At 53.5% G+C, this 22,286-nt stretch overlaps 1 protein-coding gene across 1 annotated transcript in view; it reads right to left on the minus strand.

Annotated features, from left to right (window-relative positions):
• Positions 1 to 11,239: 11,239 nt before the first annotated feature.
• Positions 11,240 to 22,286, minus strand: part of GNA12 (G protein subunit alpha 12) — a 125,314-nt gene continuing 114,267 nt past the window's right edge. The window contains exons 3-4 of the mRNA XM_057528897.1: positions 15,224 to 15,274; positions 11,240 to 14,150 (exon numbers count right to left, since the gene is read on the minus strand). Coding sequence (XP_057384880.1) covers positions 13,581 to 14,150; positions 15,224 to 15,274 — 621 coding nt within the window. The 3' untranslated portion in view covers positions 11,240 to 13,580. The remainder of the gene's footprint in view (positions 14,151 to 15,223; positions 15,275 to 22,286) is intronic.

The raw sequence follows: 22,286 nt of genomic DNA on the forward strand, positions 1-22,286 counted from the left end.
CACGGCCGGTGCGGCTCGTCAGGCGCCTGCCTGACGATCCGTCTGCACGTGGCGACCGCAGCCTCGCGACGCGGCTGGGGTGGGGGCCGGGGTCCCAGGCACCCCGAGAGCCGTCCTCGGGCCGCACCCGACCGCACGGAGCAGGTGCTGGGCAGGTGCCTGTCTCTCCTGCGGCCTGGGGCTCGGGGCTCTGCTACGGCGAACTCAGATTGCAAGGCCCCAAGGTGGGTCCTCCGCTCAAAGGGGGGCAAAGGGGGTCTTGTTGCAATCTACAAGGTCCCCCGCCTCCCCCGACCCCAAGCCCATGGAAAGGGCCCCTTTCTGCGGCGCTAACCGCACTCTGACCCTTGGAACTTCGCGTGGGCGTCTCCCTGAAAGTTCCGGGTGGCCACCGCCTACCAGACCATGTGCCCAGATATGTGTCACTTCTTCTGACAACTGTTGTGGGAAGGGAGGGCGTCCCGCGTGCAGGTCTGACGGTGCTGCTGCCTGCTGTGACTTGCAGAGGTGAAAGCAACCCGCGGCCCCATCCTCACGACAGTTTTCTGACAAAGGTGGCCTGGACCCCAACACCAGTGAGGGCAAGGAGATGAGAGTTTTGTTCAGAACACCTGTGTCTCTGTTTTTTGGTCTAGTTCTACCAGTTGCTGAGAGAACAGGTGATTTAGATGTTAAAATATCCATCACCCCAGTAGAACTGTCTGTCTTCCTTTAATTTCGTCAAAGTTTGCTTCCGGTTCTTTGAAACTCCTTTATGTGCAACACACACATTTGATTGTTAGGTTTTCCTGACCGACTGACCCTGTTTTCATTATCAAATGCCGAGGGCTGCTGCTCACGAGTCCCAGGGAGAGATGCTTCTCGTCCGGACAGCAGAGTTCCCGCGGAGCGATGCGTTCAGGAGCAGCTATTTTCCCATCTGGAGAGAGGCAAGAACAGGGGCGGTTCCTACGTTTTGTGCATAGCTTAGACAGTTTGGGGGGCCTTCTAGGAAAAACAGTACAAACTACAAATACAGAATCAGGAGGGTCGTCCCCCAAGCAAGGACGCCTGAAGCCTCCTTGTGATGTAGGTTCCAGCCCCAGAAAGATGTGAAGGGATGAGACCATCCTGAAAATAAAGCAGCAAGGATGCAGCTCTTCAGACCTGCATTCTCTTTTGCACGGGGTTGAAGATGCATCACAAGGATGCAGAGGTAACTGATGGGGAGAAGAGGACGAGCCAGGCTCTGCAGAAAGTGTGCTGGGGCCGACCCCACAGAGAGCATGACGGAGGAACAGAAGGAGGCCTCGGTGTCTGTCACTGTGAACAAACCACTCACCCCTTAGTGGCTTAAAACCCCAGCAACCTATCCAGCTCAGAAAGCGGCAGTGTGGACAGAGCTTGGTGGGGAAGGTTTGCCCCTGGGGCTGGGCTGGAGAGTCCCGCTCTAGGACGGCTCACTCACAGGGCTGTCGTGTGATGGCCAAGGGCCAGGGCCTTGGTTCTGTCCGGGTGGCTTGGGCTTCCGTGTAGTATGGTGGCTGGCTACCAAAGGAGGGATTTCCTGGAGTCACGTGGAAGACGTGTAGCCTCTCAGGACTCAGCCGTACTCTGTTAAGGCCGCCTCAAAGGCCCACCCAGGCTCACACACAGGGAGGGGATGTAGATCCCACCTCTTCATAGGGGTGTGGTGAAGTTCTTGAGAGCTTGGGAGGTGAGCAAACATTTATGAAAAACCTGCCCCGGTTAGCACTTGCTGCTCGGATTGGCCATCATACCTGTGACAAAATCTTACCTGTTTTTCTTCTGTAAAAGATTGACGACTGGAATGATGTAAGCACACACACAGGTGACGAAGAGGGAAGAGCCTGGCTCAGACTGAGGGAGGGAGCTCAAGGGGGTCGTTACGAGATTCTTAGTGCCGTCTGCCTGCGCCCGTGGCCTTTGGCTCCCAACTGTGACGAGTGTCCCAAAAAAGCATTCTGAAGTGGGGAGGGACAAGCCACTTCCTCCACAGCCTTCACCAGTTGCAGATGGAGGACACTTTTTAAAGATAGCTGCTGGGAGGAAAGTTCTGAAAGTAAAACGTTTAGGAGCAGAGATCATAGCTTCCTTCCTCTGCTCAAATATCAGCCCAGGTTCTGCCCCTGCTGGGGGTGGAGGGCAGTTGGGGACAGTCCCCAGGGAGCGGCTTTTGGCAGAGGAGGGGATAACGAACGCCATCTCCCATAGCAAAGTCACGGCTCACCAAGTTCAGGCTCAGACGTGGTACAGCTGGGCACCTTAACGGGGCTGAGCTGAAATAGCTTCAGATAACGGTTTCTGAGAAACAAGGGCCTGGTTTCTACTTATGCAAAAGCACCAAGTCACTGCCATCTCATCTCATGCTTTCTCATCTCCTTATCTGTCAAAGGCCCTGCAAGTCAGGAGGAGAGGTCTCCGAGCTTTCCCATGGACCCTCTCGGAGCCTGTCACTCTCTGGTGGAACTGGGTGGAGGGGCTTGAATGGAACTAAAAATACTTTGGGGTCGTGGCGTCGTGTCACCGTTCCTGTGTGAGATGGGGCTGGGACATCCACGTGTGCCTTCAAAAGTAGCCTCAACACACGTGGAAACTGTGTCCTGGTTAAGGGGGATGGGAAGCAGGGCCCCGGTCAAGAGGTGGCAGACCCTCTTCCTGCCTCTCATTCTTCCCCCTCTTCCTCCCCAAAGCCCAAACTCATCATCAGAGGAGGGAGAGGAGGATCGTTCTCAACTCCTTCCTCCCCACCTGCGGGGCAGGAAAGTGGGATTAGCCCGTGAGCCCCTCTGCTGGCCCCCATTTCCAGAGCGTGGGTTGGGGGAGGGATGTGGGCCTGTTAATACTGTCCCATGGGACATCTGATTCAGACCTTTCTGGGAGGAAAGCAATCTCTGAAAGGGCTTAAAAAAATAAACACACAATAGCTTAGCCAAGCAGCTAATATTAAAGCAAAGAGTCCAAATTTAGATCCCACCAAGTTCAAAGGAGTGGCTGTAGCATTCCAGGGACACACACACACACACACACACACACACACACACACACAAAGGTCCATTCGTGGGGCCACAGGAGCTGCTCTCCAGACCTGCCAGGCAGGGCCAGGCGGCTAGACCCTCATCCGTCTGGGGAAAGACAGGGAGCTCGTCCTTGCAAATAAAGCCCCCCTTTGAACCTGTCCTTCTAAGTACCAGGGAATTTCTTACATCCCTGCAAGGTAGTACCCTGATCCCATTTTATGGTTAAGGGAGCTGAGAGGTTTGGTCATCTGCCTGAGGCTGCGAAGCAGGGGCTGAGATTCCGAGCGGGTTTCCTCTGACTTGGCCCTGCGTGTTCCGGGTCTTAGGAAAGCACACCGGGAAAGTCTGAGCAGGCAGAGTCAGGAGGAAAGCACAAGGCTTGGGAGGCCTGCACCCCGGACTCCCTACTTGGGCCGCAGCCCTGCTGGCTCTGCCCTGGCTTCTAAGGTGGCCAAGAAGCTGCCTAGTGGCTGCAGCACTTCTGGCCCAGAGACTCCCCAGAGGGCCGAGGAACGGCCTGGGTGGGTGGGTGGGTGGCCGGCTCTCTCGGGCGAAGATGCCAAGGTAAACAAAGCCCGGAGTCGCTGGGGCTTTGATTGTTTGCATAAAGAGGGCGAGTCCCCAGCAGGAATATTTTTACCCTGGTGAAGACCAGGAGGATCAGGGCTTTGCCGGGCGGCTCCCGACCTGAGCTGGAGCCCGCGCGCCCTGGGAGCGGACAGAGGCCTCTTCCAGGCCGCCTTCGCCCGCTGCGGCCAGGCTGAAGCAGGCGGCTAGCGCCGGGGACCCCAGGCCCGGCCGGCCCTTGACCCCCGCCTGCCCCAGCGCTGGAGTCTCTAGCGGAGCCAGATCCGTCCTGGTGGCTGTAGGGACGACTGTCCACAGAGGAGCCGGTTCCAAGGAAACCCCAGGAAACAGATTTACGGCCCCTAGAACGACAGGCTGTGGAAGCTAAGCGCTGAGAATAATCTGGGAAATGCCTACTGCGTGGCCGACAAGAACCACGGCCTTGGGAGCTGCTGAAACCCGTGTGAAGAGCCTGACCTCTTCCAGCGCCTCCATCCGGGAGAGCCCAGAATAACCGAGACTTATTTTTGAACTCGGCTTCTTGGGTAAAGAGACAGATGAAAACGAGCTATGTCAGGGGTTTATTTTAAAAAACGATTTCCAAGAGGCGTCCTGGGGCCACTACGTGTTCAGTCCAATGTCCCCACCCCAGCAGAGACCCAGGGCGGCCGAGGACGCGCTGGTCAAAGAGGCGACTCCTGGGCTGCCGGAGGGGACCCGTGGGGCATCCCACCTAGCGCGCGACTCCGGCTCTCCGCACACTAGCCGGAAGCGACACCAGGTCCCCGCGAGGCCACCGCATGTGCCTTGCCGCAGCGCTTCCGTCAGCCTCCTCTCTGCTCTGGGCCCTCCCGTCCTCCCCAGCCACGGCACAGCTGAAACGCCCCATGGCCAGGCCCGCGTGGCTTCCCTCGCGTCCCCCGGATGGTCTGAGACATTTACCGTGTGGTCCTTATGGTGTTCCGCGGTCACCACGGGGATGTCTGTCTGACGGGCTCTCACTGGCCCGTGATCTGTGGGGAACGAGTCAGGAAACCCGCTCCCAGGCCGGCGCGGCGCCTGCAGTCGGCACTCACCTGCCACGGGACAAGGCGGAGGCCGACCAGCTCCTCCTCTTTCCCTCCTTCAGCCTTTGAGCCACAAAAGGTGATTTATTTTCACTGTTTCTCGCAGTGTCTGTCCAAAGCAAGAGGGGATTTCAAAAGGGGGGCGGGGCTGACCGTCTACGCTGGACGCTGGTTGCGGCCGAAGCTGGGGGGATGCTGGGGGTGGGGGGTGGGGAGCGGGGGCTGAGCCTGCCTCTGTCCTCCTGCCCAGCTCGGACTGTCAGTGGGGACGCCCCTGGGAAGCCCTGCCGCCCTCCTGGGTAAATGGGGGGGGGGCGGAGCTGGTGGCAAAGGCGTTCCTGGAAGGAGAGGAGAGAGCCCCACGGGGGCCCAAGGGTTACAGACAGCAGCTCTTCCGAGAGCAGCACCTCGTGCCAAAGGCAGGGGCGCGGGGAGCACGGCCCCCTGTGCCAGCAGCGAACAGTGCAGGGAGGGGCTGCCCGTCTACCTGAACTGGCACCGAGCCATCGTCCACCCTTGCCCCTGGGGAGAGACCAGGGCCGTTCCTCTGAACGTCCGTTTGGGGACAGTCCCCCTCGGTGGACGGCGGGGACAGTGGCGTCTGGGCTGCCACCTCACCTCAGGTGGGCGGGACCGAGGCTGCGGGAGCTTCTGGGAGTAGAGGTCGACACTCCTCTTTCTTCCTCTGTCCTCGGGCCTCCCCGTCCCTCTCCCGCTTCTCCCTGAAGCAGCCGGTAGAAGTGGGGCTCTCGTTAGCTCAACCCCCGCTTGTCATACGCTCCCAGCAGGAGCGAGGCCTGAAAAAGGTGAAGGAAGGTCCACGGGACCGTGGCCCCTCGGCGCCCCCCATCGTTGGCCTCCAAAACAGGCCTTTCTCAGTGGCAACAACTTCGTCGGATTACGTGAGCTTCAATCACAACTTCATTAAACGACTTGATGGGCCTCGTTCTTATGTTTAAAAGTCCAGAAGCCAAGTGGAAACACACATACACGTAGGCATCTTAATACCGGGATTATGGATGACTTCGACATACAGAATAAATTGTTATTCAACTTTTTAATGCTTACATATTACATTTTCATTCTCCAAATTAATGCTACAAAACCTGAATCCTGAGGGAAGAGGAGGAAATTCTAGAAGTCTAACTGAAAACAAAAGAATTCATCACTTGAATGTAGTAAGTAGTTCCTTCTTGCTTGGAATGCACAGTGCCCGTTAGAATCTACTTGCAGTGTCGCCAGCACTTTCACTGTGTGTGCACCTTCTGGAAAGAGAATGGTCTGTTCTCCTCCTTGGAAGGGCCTCCTCTCAGAGACTCGGATCCTTGTTGATGTGGACAGATTGGGAGACTCTTTATTTACCCACGACACGTCCACCCGACACACATCCACTAGACACCTCTTCTGTTCCGGTCAACCTGCCCAAAGTTTAAGAAAAACGTTATCCATTGCACTGGCTCACTTCATAGATGCTTGTTCCCTGTATCCATGTTTCTCACGATGAAGGTTGATGTTTTTGATGCGACATAACAAAAAGGCTACTTTTTCTTTTTTGGGGGGAGTGTCATTATTTCTACTTATGCTAATATTACCTACAACATTTTTTCTGCGGTGACCCTGGAGGTTCGACGTTGTCACTCGGCTGTGTTCTTGCATTTCATCCAGACTACAGTCTGTACTTGTGATGTCGTTGAGACATGCCTGACCCTATGGTTGAGTAAACACTGGAGAGTATGTGGGATTCCTGCCAGGGAGGGGACGGGATGAGGGGGTGGAGCCCGAGGCCCAGACCCCAGGCTCTTACCACCCACCCACCCCTCTCCTGCCCGGTGCCCCCTGGAGCCCTGGCCACCCGCCCCAGGGGTGGAGCTTCACCCAGGAAGCCGGCAACCACAACACTGAACACGCACTCAGGGACCCAGTAACGCGCTCCCCGTTCACGGGGCCTCGCTCATGGCTGCCGCGGGGCACCAGGGATGCAACACACCAGAAGAATGTAATTTACGGCAAATTTTAATAGATTTATAAAAGTCGTATATACAAAACATGTTAAGCTAACCCCCGTAGCTATACAATACACTTTTTACACTGCATCATGTATCTCTTAACCTGGAACACAGCATCCATAAACCGAAGCCCGCCCCCCACTGTTGGTGCCGTTATGGGGGGGGAGGGGTGTGGAGCTGCAGCGACACCCCAGGGGCAGTGCCCGTGACCCAGCACTCGGCTGTTGCCCTTGAATTTCCTTTCCGAGTGGACAGACCCCGGAAGAGCTCAGAGCTCCGTTTCTGTGGCCGCTGCCGCAGCCGGTCGTCCCCACGGCCCTGCCCCCCCCCGCGGGGCCCCCCACGCTCTACAGGGGACACAGCACAGCACTGAGGAGGTGAGCTGAGGACGTGGCAGGGAGGAGGGGGCCGAGCACACAACACTGAACTTCCTGGCTGCGCTCGTGTCAACAGAGAATAACAGGCCTGCCAATTTTAGCTGCTTCGAATGGAGTGAAGGAAAAGACACTTGGAATGTTTTGCCATTTGCATAACAGGTCAAAAGGTAATGCTTTAAGATCCTAGAGATGGGCAGACTCAATAGAGAACTCTTTTAAATTTCTTGATAAACAGGCTTGTTAGAGAATCTAACAGTTAAGATGATGGGGAGAAAGTTTCACAGGCTGCCCGTGACCCTCCTGGGACAGGCCTCGGCCCCGGCTTCCATAGACTCTGCAGCGAGAGCTCTGGCCACCCGTTTGCCGGTGAACCTGGAAAAGGTGCCCGGGCTCGTCCAGAAAGCTTGGGTGAAGAGGGAAGCCACGGAGAACCGGCTTTGTTAGCCCGACTGTCAGATCAAGGCTGGTTCCATGTTTGTGACCTGAGTTCCAGAGTCTCCTAGGTGACAGTGCTCTCTGCCCAGCGTGGGCACGGACCTCTTTTGAGGGCAGCTGGACAGACGGTGGGGAGGAGACCTCCTGCGTCCCCCGAGGCTGAGGGGGGCTCCCCCGGGGGCCGGGCACTGAGCAGAGGGGCTGGGGCCCCAGGGCAGAGGGTTCAGCTGCAAGGCGCGTGGCAGCCCCGTGAGATGCCGTAAAGTGCCCAGGCTGCCGCGGCGGCACACCCGGCCCGTCGCCTCTCAGGGTGGGGCCTCCTGGAACCCCATCCTCAGTTCCTTCCCGACTGGAGAAATTCTGAAGTCGGCTGAAGAGCTGAGCCCCTGGTCCAGCCCCGGGAAGCACCAGAACCCACAGCGGAGGAGGGCCTGTTTCCCCTGGCTCACAGGGGTCATGCTCTCAGCTGCCCCTACACTGGACTTCCCTTGGCCGGACTCCGGGTCAGCCTCACCAGGCGGGATGCGCGGTCCACGCCTCCCCCGTGTCCACACCGCCTGGGCCACCAGAGCGGTCTGGCTCTGCAACCTGCCGGGAAATGCGGTCCCGCGGGAAACCTCCACCTTGACTGTGAATAGCTGCAGTTACGTTCATTTGGGGGAATTAATCAGCTTTTGAAAGCACAAAATAAAATGAATTCAGTGTTAATAAAAAGGCGCCTGAGTGACAAGCCTGGAACAGACAGATCAAGACGACTGTGAGCCCGTGCGGCTCAGCCCCGTCTACACTCTGCCGGCCGTGCAATCGGAGTGCCGCCCGCCCGCCCGCCCGGGAGGAAACTCGGGCTGCTCCAGGAACCCCTAGTAGCTGCTCTAGTGTTTCACTGTGGTTTGTGTTACACACACACACACACACACAAAAGAAAACCACCAGAATAAAAACACTACCTTCACAACCAGCTCAGAAGCGGAGAACCCAGTTTCCAGGGGGAGCCAGGTGTGCGCTTCTCTCGGGGCCGCGTTTACAGCAACGGAGTCTTCGGGTCCCTGTAGTAAGAACCTCACGGGGACGTGCCAAGGTCATCGCTGGCTTTGAGGAGGAGGAGGGAGGCGCCACAGGTCGGGGGGGGGGGGGATACAAGCGCAGTTCCCGCCTGTTCTCAGCTGCTCCACGCCCTAATCACAGGCTGCCGGGGAGGGCCCTGCTGCCCTACGAGTTCTGCGTTTCGGGGCAGGAACCTCATGGTCTATTTCTGAGTTCCAGCCCATTTCCCACCTCTTGCTATGCTCAGACACCAATTCCCGGGAACATCCATCCTGCCAGGAGGTTTGAGAACTCACTCAGGCCTGGCAACGCCCCGCTCCTTCCTGCTGTGACCTGGGGCGGGAGCCTCGCGTAGGAAGTCCCCACGTTGAGCAGCGCTCTGCTCTCCTAGGGGCTCACGACCACCGTCAGGGTCAGCAGAACCCCTGCAGGTGTGCGGTCCACTCCGAGGAGCCACTCTGGGTGGGAAGCAGCCCATGTCACCCAGAGAGAGGCGGGCACTGGGGGTGCTTCGGGCAGGTAGCAACCTGTTGTGCTTTGAAGTAGGTTTTCACCTGAAGAGATGCCAACACGGTATGGAAACCACAACCACCTATTTCAGTACGCCATCCTGAGCACCAGCGAACACCCAGACTCTAAGTTCTAGCGGGTTCTGGAGGGCGGGACCTGGCAGGAGAGCGAGGGCCCACACGAGCAGCCGGGACTCGCGTGCCCTGAAGTCCTCCTCCAGCAGAAGGTAGGAACCAGACACCAAGAGTGGGACCGAGGAGGCAGAGTGGCACTTCCACGCCCCAGGGGCTCCCCTCCACCCACAGCGAGCCTTCCCCTTCCCTGAACTCAGCGCGAACCGCGTGCCACATGCCGTTAAGGGCCGTCAACACAGCGAGTGCCAGCCTCCGAGCCGCCTTAACCAAGCAGCTCCTTCCTCTGGGGACCCGCCACCACCCTCTTCAGGGCCCAGCAGGTGCCTCACAAACGCAGTCAGTAAAAGCAGCCCTTGCTTGGGGGCTGAGCTCTCAGCTCCGCCCCCCCCCCCCCCCCCCCCAGCTACAGGTCCGGCACCAACCTTGGCACCAGGGCCTGCGCCCGCCCCGAACGCCGAGTCCGTGAAACGCAGGAATCCCACACGCAAGGCCCACCTCTCCCCAGGGCCGCCAGGCAGACTTTAAAAGGCTTGTCTTCTTCTTCAAACAGAGCTCCCTAAATTTCCGGGCATCACTGAAGAATGAGGTTGCTGAGCGCAACTGATGTACCTTACGGAGAAGGTGGCGTCAAAAGGCCTGAAGGGACCACCCGACACGCTGTTGAAGGCTTAGTGGGAACTTCTGCTCTTCACTTAAACCACAACAGAAAACCCAGCATCACTTTCTTCCTGAGGCAGGTGGTAGGTCACAGCAAGGGGAGGATTCGGGGGCCAGTACGTTGTGGACCACAATTCCAGCGGCCTGGAGGGAGTCCTCCACGGTCCTCTGCTTCATGGCTCGTGACCGCGGCTGCACAGCAACCGCCGGGGAAACCAGGAGCGCGTCCACGTGATGCCTGTACTGCACGGGTTCTGGGTGGCCCAGCCCAGGGCTTTGCGAAGCCCCTCCGGTGACCTGACTGCAGCACCAGAGCTGAGCATCATGATGTGGTCCAGCTTCTACAAATGGGGAAACTGGAACTCAAAGAGCTTGGCCCTCAGCCACGTGGGTAAGGACGAGTACAGGTTTCTCTGGGGGGAGCAGTTCTGCCTTCCCCACACGTGGACGCACGCAACGCCTACCTGGGCGATGGCCGCTGGACAATACATACGTGCCTTTTCTACAAGAGAATCCTGAGCGCCACGAGCTCTGTCGGCTGGGAATCGTTCGCACTTTGCATCAGTGGTTTCTTCGTTTTGTAATGGGGATGGTCACCCCACGGGGTTGTGGAGAAAGAGTTTCCACCCTTGCCTTCCCTTGCGCTTCCCCCAGCCTCCGGTCTCTGGCCACGTCCACGTCCATCACCAGGTCCTCTCCTCGGGCCCCCGGGTCTCAGGGCAGCAGGATCCCTCCTTCACACACACACACGTGTCTTTACATGTATTTGCCGCTGTTCCTTGTCCTGAAGTCGTGTTCTAGAGGCATCCACTCAGTGACAGCGCTCCTGTGTCCCACGTGGAAATAAAAACTGTGACCGACAAGTAATGAACCTTCAAGGAACGTTAGGAGAGTTATCCAATTGCTCTGAATTTTGGGGACTGAAAAAATTAATGTTAACTTCGCATGCTGAGTTGATATTTTCTATTAAGCAAAGGAAAACTAAGGATATATCTTAATAAACATCCAGAGACTGAAGGTGGTCGGATCATCAAACCAGCCCCTCCTGCCAATGCTAAAATGCTGTGCAAAGTGTAAGCGGTGAGCAATTCACCCCGACTGCTCTCATCCTAACGGTGCCTTTACTCACGATACCAAGTTAGTGTCTGTTCCCAGGATGCCCAAGTTAGTCAGTCATAACTAATAATCTTGTTTCAAGATTATTTCCTGATCTTGGAGTTGAAATAACCTGACTTATTTTTATCAAAGAAGTAAAAAAATGACAAGAATAAGGAGTCTAGAGAACTCTATATATAAATTACAAAGCTACAATGCAGTATCTTTAAAATAATTTCTCTACAAACTGAAGGGTTAAAAAAATATTTCAGTAAAAAACGTACATGTGTCCTTACGTGCAAACAGTATAACTATGAGGAAAATATCTTAGTTTGAGGAAGTTTATTGTTACATTTTTGCAATAACAGATGAGGCACAACTATCTCAATAAAAAAAGACAATAATCGAGGGTAACAGTGAAATTAAAATAAAAAAAAAATAGAAAAGCCTAAGGTTTTGGAGAGAAAAGTGACTATAATCTATGTGTAGAAAGGCTGTAAATGGTTTCAGTTGACCTTGCAAAGAGCGATCTTCTTCTCGGATGCCGACCAATCATGGAATTGAGGGCCGGGCGCCTTGCAGGACTAAGCCGTCCACTCAGCTTACCGTGAAGAGGGGAGCCCGGCCGCAGCAGGGAGAGCGGGTCAGTTCTGGGCCGGGCAGGGGCCCCCCTCGGGCCGTCCCCCCTGCTTCCCAGTCCGCTCAGCTTCCCTGTCTATACCAACTCCCTTTCGCCTCCGAAAGCAAACCAGCAGCCGCGTCAGACGGTTTAAAGGACAAACGGCACTTGCCGACCGTGCTGACCTCACTCGCCAGCAAGCCGTTCGGATGGGCACCTGCACCGGCTACGCCGGCCGCCCCCTCCGCTAGACCGCAGGGAGCGTTTCCAGGCTGGTGAGGAAGCGCGTGGGTCCCGACACACGTGTGAGACCTGGAACCCGGCAGGCGAGGAGCGCTCGTGCCCCAGGACAGGGTCCTCTGAGCAGCGACAGCGGGGTCTTGGGCCGCCCTGACGCAGCCCGTTGAGAATGTTCTGTTTCCTTTCAGCCTCGGTCATCGGCCCCGATCCCGGGGCACGTCCTCTCAGTTTATGAAGAGCCACAGGAAGCAGTACAAAAACAGCAACTTTTCTCCAGCCAAAAAAAAGAGCCGAAACCCCAGCAAACATCGACAGGAAGGCTTGAGCGCCCGGAGAGACAGGATTTCATGTCGTCTCCTCATTAAAACCCTGTGATAACAAGGCTGACTCAGAAGCAGTTTCTTTCCTCCCTTTCCTCCTGGGTCAGCATCTGCCACAAGATCCCTGTTCATCTGCTGGGTGAAGGCAAGCAAGCCACTCACCAGGGATGCAGGACCGGGAACAGTGTGGCCTGGGGATGGGGCCCGGGGACAGTTACTCAACCACAGGAACATTCTGGTGCCACTGACAGAGGAAGCTTTTTTCTCTTTTAAATGCTAGGCAGAGTCCTCAACACACCAGACACTTTTGAGTAGAGTAATACACAGCGGGGACCAGTTTGGAATGCAATGTATTTTAAAACACAGTGAAAGACACCTGGACAGAGTAACCGGACAAGTTAACTGAGTGTAAGACTGACCAGCTCGCCTCGACATTCACAGCCTCTGCAGTTTCACTCAGAGGAGACCACGACCGACAGTTTTCCTGCTACGTGTGTACGTTAGTAGAAGCGAGAGACCGTGATGAGAACCTCGATTCTCGGCCACCAGAAGGCAGCGCGGAGCCCGGGGGCGTTAACGAAGGCTCCGCTGGCAATGCCGCCAGCTCTCGGAAGCCCCTGAGAGGAAAGGAGCTCTCCACTTCCTCCAAAGAAGGAAAGGCTCCCTGCAGCCGACTGCAGCGTCGGAGACGACTCAGAAGACAGAAGAGTCGTCTGCAAGGCCAGCTGGTTGAAGTCTTTGCCGAGGGGCGGGCGAGGGGCGGGGAGGGTGGGCACAGAGGCAGCGGGCACTGCCCTGTGCAGAGGGGAGGGGGCCGTTCACGGCAGCGCCCGTGCGCACACCTTCCGCCCCGTGTCCCGTCGCGCTACGGGCTGATCGGACAGGGCGGGAAGAAAGTGCAGGCGGTGGGGCCTTAAGTCCACACCGCCAGCTCTCACTGCCACCCTCTCATCTGACGGCCGGGCCAGGGCCTCTCGGGACATCGGCACAAGAGACTTAAAAGGCAACGCGCTCCCTTGGGGAGGTGGTGGCGACAGCCCGCGCTTCACCTCCTACAAACCACCCCCCTCCCCGGCAATACTCCTCACCAAGCACTCTCGAGTTAGAGAGAAAAGCCATCTGCAAAGATGTCGGTTTTCGTGTTTCTGTCATTAAAGACAGAGCATGCGCGCACACACACGCAGTCCTCGATTACATTGTGTCAGAGAAGGAATAGTTTCTGTAAAAAGAAAGAAAGCTGTGTTATTAGGCATTAGACATTAATACCAAAGTGATCGCTTGGATTTTCAGTAGTTTCACTAGTCCCCAGGATTCAGTAGCTAACATCAAAGTGTCACGTCCTTTGGCCTAGAGCGTGGCGGGCCTCACAGCATCCCTGAGCCAGGTGTTGAGGGCACGGATTCAGGAAACCCGCTCCGGGACACCGGGGAGATCTGGCCTGTGGCCGGCGAGGCTGCTGAAGGACCACAAGAGTGAAGGGTGTCCTCTTTCACTGCAACATAATATCTTTCAGGTTCTCTTGCAGGATGGTGTCCTTCACAGCGTGAAACACGAAGCGGATGTTCTCGGTGTCTATGGCGGTGGTGAAGTGGTGGAAGAGTGGCTTACTGCGATTCCGCCTCTTCCGGTCGAAACACTGGACCAGGTAGCGCTGGACGTCCTCCAGCCTGTGGGGGTCGCCCTTGAAGTCTGGGAAGTGCTTCTTGATGCTGACAGTCTTTACTTTCTCCACCAGGAGGTCCATCTTGTTGAGGAACAGGATGATGGAGACGTTGAAGAAGAGCTTGTTGTTAACGATGGTCTCAAAGATGTTCATGGATTCCACCAGGCGGTTGGTGCGCCTGTCCTCCATGAGGACCTGGTCGTACTCACTGGACGAGACCATGAACAGGATCGACGTGATCCCGTCGAAGCACTGGAACCACTTCTGGCGCTGAGACCGCTGGCCGCCCACATCCACCATCTTGAAAGGGATTTTTTTGATGACAAAGTCATGCTCCACGATGCCCTTGGTGGCCTTCCTCGCCAGCAGGATGTCCTGCTTGCTAGGGAAGTAATTCTGTAAAACGGGATAAGGGAGAAATTTAGGAGAGGAAGAACATGGGAAAACAAGAACAAAAAGATGGTGTGGAAGGAAAGAGAGTTACAGTGACTTTTGAGAGAAGCTGAACCAAACACCAGAAGCAACTTTCATTTACAAAAATATAAATTTACCACGAAACAAAAAGTGAAGGAACTAAAACAGCTCATTTCAAAATGAACAGAGGCTCATCAGGCTGAGGAAGAATTACCAGAATCTTCACTGTTAGGCCCCAATCTAAAATCTCATCGACTTTCTTCTCCACAGGAGACTACCATCTTTTTTCTCCTGCACCATAGCTACCTTTCTATTTTTCTAACTTCTAGGGCACACGCATTCCAAACCCTTACTATGAACTGATTTAACTTAGGTTTTGCAACGCTATTTAAATTTAGCCTGCAATATATTTAATATGTTATTCTTGGAGAACTCAAAGTCTTCAGCAACACACGGGCAACTGTGGTCACTCAAACCACTTTGATCCTGCACTATTAACAATCCTGCAGTGATTATTGCACACCAGCACTCATGCATCATCCCTGCCAAAAATCCAAACAGGGCTGAAGCCTCTAGAGCCAACTACCAATTCATGAGGTATAGAGGGGAGAGAGAAACATCTTCAACAACACTGCAGGATGGAAGAGCAAAATTGAGACGTGAGAAACCCTACAGGAGAAATAATCCAATTACTCCAACAAATAAATTGAAAGGAACAAAAAGACGGAAGGAGAAACCTATAGAATAAAAGAAGTCTAAGTGCCATGGACCAATTGCAATGGATGGGCCGTAATAGGATGTTGATTCAAACTACTAAAATAAAGCAGCATCCACAAGAAAACATTAATGAGACAACTGGGGAAGTCTCAAAACTGACTTGATATGAAGGAATTATCGCTAATTTTTTAGGAGCAATAATGGCATTGTGGTCACCTGACACCACAAACATGGCTCATAAGGACAGCGAAAGCCCTCACCGCTTGGGCTGCTTTGGTCTCCACACAAATGTTTTCTAATCCTGGATCATAGACTCCTGGAGTGGGGGTCTTACTCACCAGCTGGCCAATCCGGTCCAAGTTATCCAGGAAGTACTTCACTGATTCACCCTGTCGTGGAGGAAATAGAGTCACAACTCAGTCTTGGTTGAGGAACCCTGATTTGGTAAAATGACTGCTATTTTGCCTCTGTGTAAATAGGAAGGCGAAGTAAAGAGGCTAATAGCATACATGTATTTTTTTAAATTAAAAATACAACTAAAAAAATTTAAAAATGCAGTTTCTCTAGCTCTGATCCCAAGGTTCAAATTCAGACTGTGTTTTCCAAAGCGCCCCTGCTTGATCCTGGTGATGGGCAGGGTGCTGACTCCCTTCCTTCCCAGATATGGAGACTGGCCTGCTCCAGGCCACGCCACCAGGGAGCTAGCCCATGAGATTAAGTTCCTGTGAATGGCTTTGCTCCTGGAGAGCTGGCCCAACGCACTCTAGCCACCGTCTTTGAAGAAGGTCCGTCTTTGAGAAGAGGCACATGACAAAACATGCGCCAGTTTCTGGAAACAGGCCTGACGTTCCATTATTACGCCACACATTTGTACGACCTGATTTACAGCCTAGAATGAGGGGACTCTTTGGTCTGGATTTCCGTGCTGGGATGACCAGTCTTTCTCCACCCACTGGACGTTCTCTGGACTGAATGTCGATACAAACCAGGGCTGTTCAATAGCCAGAAGTGACCTTGAAAATCACCCACGGTCCTGTTCTCGGAGGAGTGAACCACCCAACGCAGCGGCACTCACGGGGCATAAGAAGCGTTTAGAGGGCCTTCAATGTCGATTAAATGGAGGGAACAGAGGAAGGGGAAATGAACGGGCAAAAGCTCCCCTTAAAAAGTGGGATGTTGATTGTACCCCGTGTGCCCAGAGGACACGGCTTCCTGCAAGGTTTCACCCTGAGCCTCACCCTGCAGGCGGGGACCAGCGCGGGCACCGGGAGAGTCCCCCAGGGAGGCCACACCAGCCCCGCGTTCTCATGACAGTGGAGGATGGCAAGGAGGTGGCACTCTGGACTTTTAAGGAGGAAGATCATCAGGAAGGTCCTAGACGACAGCTTGGGACTTCGTAAAAAAAGATGAAGAATGACAGGAGCAGCAAGCCCTGGTTCCTCCCTCCCCACGTGCCTCCACCGGGCCTGAAGGAAGAAACCGAGGGGTGGGTTTCCTTCAGTGAAGAATCAACCTTCCCATTTTAAAATGAAGGCCTGTGGGTGATTCGGCAGAGAGCATTTTGTTTAAGGAACAGAAACACGCCTTCCCTGCATCACAGCACAGATCACGATTTGCGATACGACCTTCCTCCTGGGCATCCGTGCTGTCAGGGCACAGGCTGACTCGCCCCGGGAGGCTGGGGTCCGGCCCGGCATGAACACCTCCCTCCAGCCGCGCCCCCTGGCCCGCACACAGCTCCTCCCCGTGGGGGGGAAGCTGGGCTCAGTGCAGCGGGAGGTCGCGCCCCCTCCCGCAGCTGCCGATCGTGTCCTGTCTGCACAGCCTGCCTCCCTCCCATGGCCGGACAGGAAACAGCTGGTGAGCGAAGAGCTGCCGGAGTGGACGCCAACTCACCTGATTTACGGCTACTCCTTCCCCGAAGCGCCCATCTCTCTTACCTCCCACCGCCTCTCATTCGGGGCCCTCGGAGGCGCGACGAGAGCTCAAGAACAATCAAGGCACTGCCCGTGCCCCCTGCGCATCCTTCCAGGGAGGCGGGGCAGCGGGGGCGGCTCACAGCCAGCCACTCCTGCCCGGCTCAGGCGGGGGCTCCAGGCACAAAGAGTGGGACAAGCCCCCGCTCCCACCACCACCCGGCCAGGGATCTTGGCCTGATTGGGCACAAAAAGTCACGGCGACATAGATACCCCGGCCATATTCTGTCACCACGGCATGACAGTCGTCCCGGTGACACCACGACACGGGAGCAAGTGCCGAACCTCGATACACAGACGTGACGTGCAAAATGCCCCGAGGACACAAGTAGGCATGAGCTAAACACAGACTATTAAGAAAGGGAGGAAATCCTTTTCCCCCAGTTTGACTTTAAGTATTTCCAACGATTGAGTTTGAAATCAGGGTCAGCCCAATGGACCTTAAAACACACCAAATGCTAACATAAACGGAACTTTACAGTTTGTTTCTCCACCAGAATGGTCTGTTTAATCATCTCACCAGCTTGTTTCACGACCTCAAAGGCGGTGACTTATTGGTGACTCTGCCGCTTTGCATGGTTGGTGGCCTCGACTCTTTCCAGGAAGAATCATGTATGACATCGGAGAGGGGAGAAATCCTGCCTCACCTGGACAATAAGCTACTGGGTCCGTGTTAGAGCCGCTGTTGAACCGTGAGGCAGAGGACTGCGCCATTCTGCTCTCCAACGCGGGGCTAGCGGGAAGGGGACAGGAGGGGGTGAGAAACCAACGTGCTCAGACCCGAAATCGGCCCATGACCTCCGCGCACAGTGCCATCCTGCTGGGCTGAGTTGGAACCGCGGTCGAGGTCACTGTGGTTTATTGTCAGAGACCGGAGAGCACGTCACTCCACCGGACATGTAGCAATAGGCTTCACGATCCCCACGGCGTCAGCTCATTTAAAGGTCCAGGTTTACACTTCTGATCTATCCTCAACACCAGGAGAGTGTGGTCATTTCTTCAGAGAGTAGTGTCTGGCAGAACCTGAGATTAACCACTCAGACTTTGCTACAGACTGAATGTCTGTGCCCCCTGCCCCCCATTCACATGCTGAAGCCTAGTCCCCAGTGTGACGGTGTTAGGAGGTGGGGCCTCTGCGGGTGCTGAGGTCATGAAGAGGGAGTCCTCACGATGGGATCAGTGCCCGTACTAGAGGGACCCCAGAGGGCTCCCTCCTGCCTGGGCCATGTGAGGACACGGCGAGAAGACGCTGTCAATGAACCAGGAAGCGGGCCACCACCTGACACTGAATCTGCCTGTGTCATGGCCGTCCAGCCTCCAGAACTGTGAGAAATAAACGCTTGTTGTTTAGTCTGTGGTATTTTTATTACCGCAGCCTGAATGGACTAAGATAGCACCTTTGTAGAAAGAGGCGAACGATCCCAGAGTCTTCTCCTGACAGCTACTGGGGCAACGTGGTCTAACAAAAAGGAGTAAATGGAAAACGGGCTTTTTACAATCCTGCTTGCTTTGAAAAATCTGTATCACTTAAGATTACTAAAAACATGTATTCATGGATTAGGAAAAACACAACAAATTCATTAGCTCAGAGGCCACCAAACACATACTTGACATCAGCCTGCCCTCCCGACTCAATGCTCCCAGCAAAGCACTGACTCTTATTAGCTCCAGATGGATGGCTGAGGTGGGGCCTCGTGGGGGGAGAAGAGGGGGCTGTCTGTTTCAAGAAGTAGCAGCAGGTTTATTTGGGGCCCGTGCAGTTGTGCTCGGCCCAGACGGCCAAGTGTGACATGAGGACCGTGCGCAGGGTCCAGGCTCACGGCACCAGCGAAGAGAAGCACCTTTTTGGCAAATGGACTCTGCTCTTCACCAAATCTTCACTGGAAGCTCCTATTACCCACAGCTCTAGTGGAGGTCATACACACTCAGGGCTCCATAGTCAAGGCTTCTTTCTGTCCGGCATTACCAGACAGACCCTCCTGCACACCCACCCCACCTTCCGTGTTCTGATGGCCCCTGCAATACTGAAGCTGCTTCTCCATCGCACGTCGGCCTCAGGCACCCATTCAGCCCATTTAGGCCTGAGGACAGAGCCTCAGCTCTTGCAGCGCTGAGCAAGCCCACTCTGGTCACATCTCTTTCTCTGCCAGTAATCCGATCCAGTCTCCCACACTTGGTTGAATTCTGGTCCTTTCTGTCAGTGTCACAGGGGAGCTGTGTGCATGAAAGAGAGCCCGTCCGGGTCAAGAATCACTGGCAGAGGCCCCGCAGGGGATGGAGAAAGGACAGAGGCAGGCGTGGGTTAGCCCGAGATGCAAAGGTGGAGGTGGGAAGAAAGCAAGGGCCAGCGAGTGGTTACAGAGGAAACAAACCCTAATGTCCACTTCCGGCCAGGCAGCTTTCCAGTTCCTAGTCCTATCTGTCTACACATGAGCTGTTCCTATGTTCCTGTACTCAGCGGAATTAATTCTAAAATTCTAACACAGGGCTTGTCAATGGTGAGCGAGAGGATTCGAAAATTTAGTTCACTCACTTAGACACAACAAATTAGAAAGACAAATTTTAAAACTGCTGTATATTAAAAACAACAAGCTATTCTAAATGTCAGATTTTCATTTCCATTACTTAATAAATATTGAATTTATGACTTAATTTCCATTTAATAGAGATGTTAACCCAACAACCTGTTTGAATAGAGAACTTTTAAAAGTACTTTAGAGGACAGACCTTCAAGATGGCAGAGGAGTAAGATGTGGAGATCACCTTCCTCCCCACAAATACATCAGAAATACATCTACATGTGGAACAACTCCTACAGAACACCTACTAAACGCTGGCAGACCACCTCAGACTTCCCAGAAGAGAGATATATATATATATATATATTTTTTTTTTTTTTTTAATTTCCTTTTTCTCTTTTTGTGAGTGTGTATGTGTATGCTTCTTTGTGTGATTTTGTCTGTATAGCTTTGCTTTTACCATTTGTCCTAGGGTTCTGTCTGTCTGTTTTGTGTTTTTTTTTGTTTTTTTGTATAGTTTTTAGCGCTTGTTATCATTGGTGGATTTGTTTCTTGGTTTGGTTGCTCTCTTCTTTCTTTCTTTCTCTTTTTTTAATTACTTTAAAATTTTTTCCTTTTTAATAATTTTTTATTATAATAACTTTATTTTATTTTATTATTATTATTTTCTTTCTTTCTTTCCTCCCTTTTCTTCTGAGCCATGTGGCTGATAGGGTCTTGGTGCTCCAGCCGGCTGTCAGGCTTGTGCCTCTGAGGTGGGAGAGTCGAGTCCAGGATATTGGTCCACCAGAGACCTACCAGCCCCACGTAATATCAAACAGTGAAAGCTCTCCCAGAGATCTCCATGTCAACGCTAAGACCCAGCTCCACTCATGACCAGCAAGCTACCGTGCTGGACACCCTATGCCAAACAACTAGCAAGACAGGAACACAACCCCACCCGTTAGCAGAGAGGCAGCCTAAAATCATAATAAGGTCACAGACACCCCAAAACACACCACCGGACGCAGTCCTGCCCACCAGAAAGCCAAGATACAGCCTCATCCACCAGAACACAGGCACCAGTCCTCTCCACCAGGAAGCCTACAAAACCCACTGAACCAACCTTAGCCACTGGGGGCAGACACCAAAAACAACGGGAACTACGAACCTGCAGCCTGCGAAAAGGAGACCCAAACACAGTAAGGTAAGCAACATGAGAAGACAGAGAAACACAAGGCAGATGAAGGAGCAAGGTAAAAACCCACCAGACCAAACAAATGAAGAGGAAATAGGCAGTCTACCTGAAAAAGAATTCAGAATAATGATAGTAAAGATGATCCAAAATCTTGGAAAAAGAATGGAGAAAATACAAGAAATGTTTAACAAGGACCTAGAAGAACTGAAGAGCAAACAAACAATGATGAACAACACAATAAATGAAATTAAAAATTCTCTAGAAGGAATCAATAGCAGAATAACTGAGGCAGAAGAACGGATAAGTGACCTGGAAGATAAAATAGTAGAAATAACTACCACAGAGCAGAATAAAGAAAACAGAACAAGAAGAATTGAGGACAGTCTCAAGAGACCTCTGGGACAACATTAAACGCACCAACATTTGAATTATAGGGGTCCCAGAAGAAGAAGAGAAAAAGAAAGGGACTGAGAAAATATTTGAAGAGATTATAGTTGAAAACTTCCCTAATATGGGAAAGGAAATACTCAAGTCCAGGAAGCACACACAGAGAGTCCCATACAGGATAAATCCAATGAGAAACACGCCAAGACACATATTAATCAAACTATCAAAAATTAAATATAAAGAAAAAATATTAAAAGCAGCAACGGAAAAACAACAAATAACATACAAGGGAATCCCCATAAGGTTAACAGCTGATCTTTCAGCAGAAACTCTGCAAGCCAGAAGGGAGTGGCAGGACATAATTAAAGTGATGAAAGAGAAAAACCTACAACCAAGATTAGTCTACCCAGCAAGGATCCCATTCAGATTCGATGGAGAAATTAAAACCTTTACAGACAAGCAAAAGCTAAGAGAACTCACCACCACCAAACCAGCTTTACAACAAATGCTAAAGGAATTTCTCTAGGCAGGAAACACAAGAGAAGGAAAAGACCTACAATAACAAACCCAAAACAATTAAGAAAATGGTAATAGGAACATACATACTGATAATTACCTTAAATGTAAATGGATTAGGGAGATTAACCAAGACGGCGGAGTAGAAGGACATGCTCTCACTCCCTCTTGCGAGAGCACCAGAATCACAACTGGCTGCTGTCAACAGGAAGACCCTGGACTTCACCAAGGAGGATACCCCACATCCAAGGACAGAGGAGAAGCCACAGTGAGACGGTAGGCGGGGCGCAATCAGAGTAAAATCAAATCCCATAACTGCTGGGTGGGTGACTCACAGACTGGCAAACACTTATACCACAGAAGTCCACCCACTGGAGTGAAGGTTCTGAGCCCCACGTCAGGCTTCCCAACCTGGGGGTCCGGCAATGGGAGGAGGAATTCATAGAGAGTCAGACTTTGAAGCCTAGTGGGAATTGACTGCAGGACTTCGACAGGACTGGGGGAAACAGAGACCCCACTCTTGGAGGGCGTACACGGAATAGTGTGTGCATCAGGACCCGGGGGAAGGAGCAGTGACCCTGGGGGAGACTGAACCAGACCTACCTGCTAGTGTTGGCGGGTCTCCTGCAGAGGCAGGGGCTGGCTCTGTTTCACCGTGGGGACAAGGAAACTGGCAGCAGAGGTTCTGGGAAGTACTCCTTGGCGTGAGCCCTCCCAGAGTCTGCCATTAGCCCCACCAAAGAGCCCAGGTAGGCTCCAGTGTTGGGTTGCCTCAGGCAAAACAACCAACAGGGAGGGAACCCAGCCCCACCCATCAACAGTCAAG

This window comes from Balaenoptera acutorostrata, chromosome 15, assembly GCF_949987535.1.
Source record: "Balaenoptera acutorostrata chromosome 15, mBalAcu1.1, whole genome shotgun sequence".
In the NCBI taxonomy this organism is placed as follows: Eukaryota; Metazoa; Chordata; class Mammalia; order Artiodactyla; family Balaenopteridae; genus Balaenoptera; species Balaenoptera acutorostrata.